Below are 8,093 nucleotides of genomic sequence, written 5' to 3'. Positions count from 1 at the left end.
TGGACCAAATTACATGTATATGCCAACTTTCATGAATATCAGTTGACTCGTTTTTGWGTTCATTCCAGACATACACACGGACACTGGATTTTTATATATTAAGATATATATCTTTTCCTATTTATATATTTATGTAGATATATAAAACAGCCTTGCATATGTACGTATAAAATTCCACAACTTGAGAAAAGTTGTTCCAGTTGTAGCTAAAATGAATTCTTACAACTGGCATCACCACAATTAACTGTTCCGTCACATGTACAGTAGTGTGAACAAAGTAGGAACAACCATAGGATATTGTGAAGTTTTAAAATGTGGTGTTTTCTTATTAAATAAAATTGTTTTTAGATACAAGTATAACTGATTAATTTTTTTTTTCCAACAGTGATTACAATTTCCCACCATACAAAGGTAAATAGAACCAAATATTAATGTAAAAACTGTAAATTTTTTTTCCTCTTTTTGTTCACACAACTGTACAATTCCGATATGAGTCAATTTCCGTTCTTTAATTTGTGTACAATGTCAGTCAGAAATAAAGAGATCCCCAACTCTCCTGTCACTGGAAATGTGAGAACCGCTCACCTACCGAACTTTGACAGTTGACTAGATTGGGTTGGTTTTGACGTTTTGTAATTGGAATGACTGGAGGGGCCAGATTGATATTATATCAAAAATATATGTGAACGGAGAAATTTCCTGCCGCCGTTCAAGATCGCTAATCAAATTTAAAACAATGAAATTCAAAGAAAATGTGAAATTTAGATATATTTCATGAAACGTTTTGTAATTTGATGCATAATAAAATTAGTTTTCAATTACAAATGATTAAAAATATTTAGTAATTGAGAACGGAAATGCCTAATTCATCTTATTAAGTATTGAAATATCAAATGGTAGTTGTTTTAATATATAATACCATAAAATCATAAAGAAAGAAGTTAAGTAGTTTCGTCATATATTAAAAGTCCAATATATGATCATTTGCAATCGTAAYAAATGTTGGGTGTTTTAATTTAAAATGCCCAAAAATTCTTATTTCGTTCGATCTGGCCATAATGGAAAATGTTATAAAAAACTCTTATTTGAGTCGCTCTCACACTGGAATAAGTAGGTTATCCCATTATCAATGTTGTCAGTATTGCCGCAACCAGAGATAAAGAGATGTGCAACTTCTATCTCATTGGAAGTGAGAGCACAATTGCTAAACGTCAAAACGTCCTGAACTTTGACAGTTGATCGAGTTCAGGAGGTTCTGCCGTTTAGCAATAGGAAACGAGCGATGGCCAGATTGAAATCTTACTAAAAAATATGTAAACGGAGGGATTTGTTGCATCGTTCAAGACCACTTATGAAAAATGTAAAGCAATGAAAATTAAAAAATACTTCTGAAATTTAAAATTATTTGATGAAACGCTTTGTAATTTGAAGCATCATAGTATTATTTTCAATGGAAAATAATTAAAAACATTTAATGATTGAGAGCTAACAAGCTTAAAACTTTTATTGGGTATTGAAAAGTCAAAAGTCAGTAGTTTTAACACACCAAAAAAAGATTTTAATAGTTTCTCTATATATTAATTAACCACTATATAGTAATTTTTATTCGTACTAAATATTGAGTGTTTTWATTTAAACTTCCAATTATTATTATTTTGTCCAATCTGGCCTTATTGGAAATGTTATATAAAAAACGCTAATTTTGAAGCGCTCTCACACTGGAATAAGTTGGACATCCATTTATTCCTGGTCGTAACCATTTTCCGACAAACATCAAGTTTCGGAGAAATGTAATTGATTTTTATCGCAACTTTTTATGCCCTTTTCTCCGTAGATTGATATTTCCCTCATCTAGCACTCGTTCGCACTTTTCGGACTAAAAATGTGCCCATTCGTGACATAAACGAAATAAAGCACAGTGATAGATAACATAAAGGCCACTAAATGACTAGTTTGAACCTTCTTTTATATTAATGGAGCTATGGACAACTCAAGAAACCAAAACCCAGTGTGCCAAAACTTTTGTTCGTCAGTGTATATGATTTCTATTAATCAGATAATAATTATTAGTTAATGAGAAGTTGAGCAACTTGTGTTGTTTACACGAAAAATGAATCAAAAAGTATTCATGTGTTAATAAATCATTAACGCGTTATTAATTGCAGTTCTATTCTCCTATTCCCAGTATTTAGCAAGTGCATTGGAAAGATCAGTTTGAAATTGTACGCATATACTTCTCCATTTCCGTTTAAGTATTGCACTGCTCTGTGCACTGCTTCGAAATTATATCTGTATATATCAAATTATAATAGACCTTTTTATCAACACTGCAGTTATTCCGCTATATTTTTTTGCTAGATGTGGCGTTTGGTTTCTTATGAATACATTTGCGTCCCTCGCCCACAATCTAGAAAAGTAGCCGCAATGTCTTGAGGAAAAATGTCAATGCCATACACTCTTTACACTCTCGCAACAAAGTTGCTAAAGAGAGTATTATAGTTTTGTTCACATAACGGTTGTTTGTAAGTCCTAAAACGAAAAGAGTCAGATATAGGGTTATATATACCAAAGTGATCAGGGTAACGAGTAGAGTTGAAATCTGGATGTCTGTCTGTCCGTCCGTCTGTCTGTCCGKCTGTCCGTCCGTCCGTGCAAGCTGTAACCTGAGTAAAAATTGAGATATCATGATGAAACTTAGTACACGTATTTCCTGGCTCCATAAGAAGGTTAAGTTCGAAGATGGGCAAAATCGGCCCTCTGCCACGCCTACAAAATGGAGAAAACCGAAAACCTATAAAGTGTCATAACTAAGCCATAAGATATTAAAGTAAAATTTGGCACAAAGGATCGCGTTAGGGAGGGGCATATTTGGACGTAATTTTTTTGGAAAAGTGGGTGTGGCCCCGCGCCCTACTAAGTTTTTGTACATATCTCGGAAACTACGGTAGCTATGTCAACCAAACTCTACACAGTTGTTTCATTCAGGCATTTCCATATACAGTTCAAAAATGGAAGAAATCGGATAATAGCCACGCCCACCTCCCATACAAAGGYTATGTTGAAAATCACTAAAAGTGCGTTAACCGACTATCAAAAAAAGTCAGAAACACTAAATTTTACGGAAGAAATATCAGAAAGAAGGTTCACCCTGGCTTTCTTTAAAAATTGAAAATGGCCGTTGCGTCACCCACTTATGGACCAAAAACCATATCTCAGGAAGTACTCGACTGATTTCAATGAAATTCGTGATAGTTTCTTAACACCCTGATGACATGTACGAAATATGGGTGAAATCGGTTCACAACCACGCCTTCTTCCAATATAACGCTATTTTGAATTCGATCTTATGCCTTCTCTGTATAATATATACATTAGGAACAAATAATGATAGCGGAATAAAACTTTACACAAATACGGTATTTGATGTGATAGTATAAAATGTTCGGTGAGACCCGAACTTAGCCCTTCCTTACTTGTTTGATGTGATATTAAATATATCTGACGGGTTCGTCCTAAAAAAAACTGGTCCTGATTCATGGATATATGATACGAGACTTTAGCATTGGCTCTCTTTTTCTCTCAAACGCATTCCCTGATTATTTGACAGCTATGCAGATCAGGGAATTTCTGACAGCTGATTTCAGAAAAGGCGGCATGCCAGAAATAAACCGCTATAATTAACTGACAAAATCAGTGTGAAACGAAATTTCATAGAAGTGGGTGCATATTTGGTAAGGAAAATTTTTATGTGTTATGTGTATTAATTATTTTGCATTTTAATATTTATATATGCATTTTCAAAGTTATTAATTTAGTATTTTTGTGTAATTTAGTGAAAATGCCAAAAGTGAGGAAGTGTGCGGTTGGATGCGAGGGCGGAGAGCATATTTTCAACTTTCCTTGTAAGGAAAAGGATAAAGACAGGTTAGTCCAAAAGTTAAAAAGTACGAGTATTTGTATATAGTATTTTTTAAATTCAAGCTTTGTGCATAATATTTTATGGATTTTATATAGTAGTTCTTAAAAATATGTAATTTAATAATCTAAGTATAATAGTAATAATATACTTGTAATTTAATTCTACTACCTACATATGTTAACTAAAAAAAATTTTTGTTGTATCACAATAGCGATTGTAGTACTTAGTGTAGAAATAATTTAAAAAATGACAGTATTTTGGTAGGAAAATTATACTTAGAATAGTATACATATATATTATGTGTACTATTTAAAAATAAGAAATAGTTTAATAAGAAGAAAAGTATCATAGTATTTGCTTCAATTAAAATAAATATAAATAAGACTCTGGTTGTAAGGTGTAGGTTTTCTTTATTTTTATTAGATATTTAATTTGGCTGAGTCGGTTGGGTGTTTGCCTGTGATCCACACTTTTCTTTTAGCATGAAGTTTAAAAAAAAGCTGAGGCTTAATGTTGTTCTGGACACCCATTTGCTAAACGCACCGGAACCTAGTTTTAATTATAAAAATATTTTTAAACCCAATTCAATAATTGAAATGGGAACGGAAGATTTTTGTTTTCAAAATAATGATACCGAATAAGGATTGCTTGATAACGGGAATAATTTGATGCTATTAGCATCCGTGGCAAAAGATGCTCAGGAATAAGTAGGGTTTTTGGGCTAGCTAATTCCAGGGAAATAGGAAGTCAAACAAATTTAAGTTTAGTATCAGGAGCTCTTAGGGAACAAAAATTGGTGGAGGAAAATTTATGTTTGAAAAATAAATTAGAAGTAAAGGAAAGGGAAATTAATTACTTAAAATATCAGATAGAAGATTTAGCAAAGAAATATAAAAGAATAAAGAAGGAATTAAAGGAGAAAGAGGAAGGATTTGATTTAATAGGGCACTTCAATAGTAATTTTCCTCCACAGATAAGCGCCATAGTGCGCAATAGTATAAAAAATTTCAACCAAAATCCCAATGGTCGTAGATACGACTATTTTAAAACACTGGCTTTAGGTGTATACTTCTTATCACCTTTAGCTTACAGACACCTTAAGCCAATCCTTAGGTTTCCGGATGAGAGAACTCTGGACGAGTTTGTTTCGGAATGGCCCCGCGATCCAGGATGTAATAGCAGTAGTATTAGATGTTTAGAGTTGAGAAGTCGGGGATTTAGTCAGGAACAAAAATTCGTGCCTATTTTGTGTGACGAAATGGCACTTAAGAGTCATATGCAATATTTACCTAAATTTGATAAAATTGTAGGAGTTGAGGATTACGGCGATGAAAATCGCACTTGTAGAATAGGTAATAGTGCGATGACTCTGATGGTCCAAGGTATTGGTGGAACACCTTGGTCTCACCCCCTATCGCCAAAAAATATATTTTTTAGGCCATCACCCAGCTACAAAACATTGGTCTTTATCCATGCCATTTTGTTTGTGATCAGGGTTCTAACTTTCTCAATTTAGCTAGGGTGTTAAGGGGGGAAAGAGCGCCCATACTTCAATGTAAATGGCAAACAGGTGTTCTTTTTTAATGATTGTCCTCACCGGAATTGTCTCGAAAATTGTAAAAATAAAGTAAGTTTTAAATCCCGTCCGATTAGTTGGTCCGATATAGTGCACTTTTATAATAAAGACTCGCAAAATCACATTCGCTGTGCACCGAAACTGTCTGATGCTCACATTGCGCCAAATAATTTTAAAAAAATGAGTGTCAAACTTGCTAGTCAAGTGTTCAGTGACACAGTCGCTTCCGGAATGTTATCAATTTATAGTTCCGGTTATTTGACTTGTCCCTCGAATAGTTATTGTAATACGGCGGAATAATTTTATTCATTAATAAATTATTTGATATATTTAATAGTAGTAATTTTGAAGCTATTTTGCCCAACAAAAAAGTTTTTTCGGCAACACCTGAACAGTTGCAATTTTTAGACGAGGCTCTTAAGCTTTTAAAGACGATTARKGTTAACGATGACMCCGGGGCTGACATCACTTCATYTTTCAAYTACCTTAAGGGTTGGATCCTTAATATAARTAGTTTAAAACGATTGTGRMGATTCTTGTCACGCTCAGGTTTTCAACATGTACAGACGAGACGATTATGTCAGGACAACCTAGAAAATTATTTTGGACAAATAAGAAGGGGCGGTGGTAGATGTGTAAGGATAACACTTTACATGTTCTGCAATTTGTTTAAAAACTCATGGGGGTTGCGTTACGCCAACTTGGTAACCAACGGAAACTGCAAACCAAACTTTTTTCCTAACATTTCGAATGAAATAATAGAAAGTGTGTGTAGTGACCGTTTAATGCAGGATGAGTTTTCAGTTGAATACCTCTTTACACAAGAAAGTCAAATTGACAGGTGCAATTTAATTAAGCCGCCTCGGAKACTTTTAAATTACTTAAAAGAAATTGAAATAATTTTTCTTAGAGAATTTGATTGCACTTGTCACAGGATAGGCGTAGGGCAGTTATTATTCGATAAGATGAAGCATGTCAGCCCTTATAAATGTTGTAGTTAAAGCGACAGTAACGCTAATCTAGCATTATATATTAGGATTCGTATATTTGTCGCCCTTAAATTTTTCAATAGAAACTTAAGTACACCTCACTTTAAAACTAAAATATTATGTGTTTCGCATATGTAGGATTTTTATTAAAAAAAAATAGCTTCAAAATAGGCACATAAATATAATATGTTCGAGATAATTTTACATCCTAATTTTTCTTCGGCTTCTTGCTTCGTCTGTTTAGTTACATTTTGTTATTTAAAACTGGGTTCTGGAAAACTTTGGCATTGCCAATTAAGTATATATATGTATTGAACACATATATCTTAAATTTGTGATATTTTTATATGAATTGTTTTGTTTTTGTGTTCATTTATTATTTTAAATTGTTACATTAGGTATAAGAAATGTATTTATTTTCTACGTACATATTGGTACTATATAGCAAACATATTGTGATATTTTTTATGAATTGTTTTGGTTTCTGTTGTTTAATTTTTTTTGTTAACTATGTATTTATTTTATGTTGTATATGGGTGATATAGGCCTACTGGGGAACCGAGCACCCAAAAAGAATATCGGTAACGCGCTATTTGCGTACCTCAGTGGTAGTGTGGAAATTGCAAAATGCCCAAAATTTATTTATAAAATGCCCAAACTAATATTTTTAGCAGTGGCATCATTGGCAAATGTTATAAAAAATGCGAGTTTTGACAGCTCTCTCTCGGATCAAATAGTTTCGTATCATCTTATCCATGCCTGATGTAGGAGCAAAATTCAGTATAAGCTTAAGCGTGTATTGCTATGAAAATTTGTGTTCTCCCATATTAGCTCTCTGTTGCCTTTTTTATACTTTTGCAATTGCGATTTATAAAAAACAAAGAGAAATTATTTAGGTACAGTTTAATTTATAAATAAAGAGATTATTTGGAATACGTTTTGTTGATAAACTAAATCCCTAAGAGGAGTTTGGAGAAGAACCATTAATTTTCAAAATAAAATACACCCTAATGTTCCTAAGATTTTCAATTACTTACTTTCCTTTCTCACAAATACTTGTTGAACGTCCAAGAAGCTGTGTCAAAGCTTCATAGTCAAGTTGCTTAATTGTATGCAAAAAATTCGTGAAGACACTTAAAAATTCTCTTTTAATATATGGAAATCCACTAACACACATTTCCTTTAGCAGATCCCGTGCTAATTTGATTTCAGTACGGGTTGGCTTTGTAGAAGGAGTGTGGTCAAACAGCAGTGTTGAACGTCGTTCCACAATGTTATCATCTAGCAACATAGCAAAAATTAAGGCAATAATTAATTAAGAAAACGATTTAGCTTACGCTCATTTAAGAAATCTGCTTGATTGTATTTTTCTTCTCCTTGCAGTATAAGCCGAGATTTAACTCTGGTGATAGCACCGGTGTGATTGTTTGAAAAAACAATTAGTTGGTGCTGTTCATAACAAATGATTTCATCATACACATTATTGTTGATTACCATCTGTAAGAAAGATGTATTTACTGTTAAAATTTTGACAATTTTCATGCAGGAAATAGTTAGATTTTATTGATCATGAATTATGATKGAAAATTAACAAAACATAGTATGTATG

The 8,093-nt window shown here is 32.9% G+C and overlaps 1 protein-coding gene across 1 annotated transcript in view; it reads right to left on the bottom strand.

The window, feature by feature from the left end:
* LOC108968479 overlaps window positions 1–7,759 on the bottom strand; it is a 197,517-nt gene extending 189,758 nt beyond the window's left edge. Inside the window, 1 exon segment of the mRNA XM_018932538.1 lies at window positions 7,522–7,759. Within this exon segment, the coding sequence (XP_018788083.1) occupies window positions 7,522–7,661 (140 nt within the window). The 5' untranslated portion in view covers window positions 7,662–7,759.
* Window positions 7,760–8,093: the final 334 nt, after the last annotated feature.

Source organism: Bactrocera latifrons, unplaced genomic scaffold (genome assembly GCF_001853355.1).
Source record: "Bactrocera latifrons isolate USDA-ARS-PBARC rearing strain unplaced genomic scaffold, ASM185335v1 scaffold_218, whole genome shotgun sequence".
NCBI lineage: Eukaryota > Metazoa > Arthropoda > Insecta > Diptera > Tephritidae > Bactrocera > Bactrocera latifrons.
Note: the sequence above shows the minus strand (reverse complement) of the source record. Positions and strands in the feature narration are given on the sequence as shown.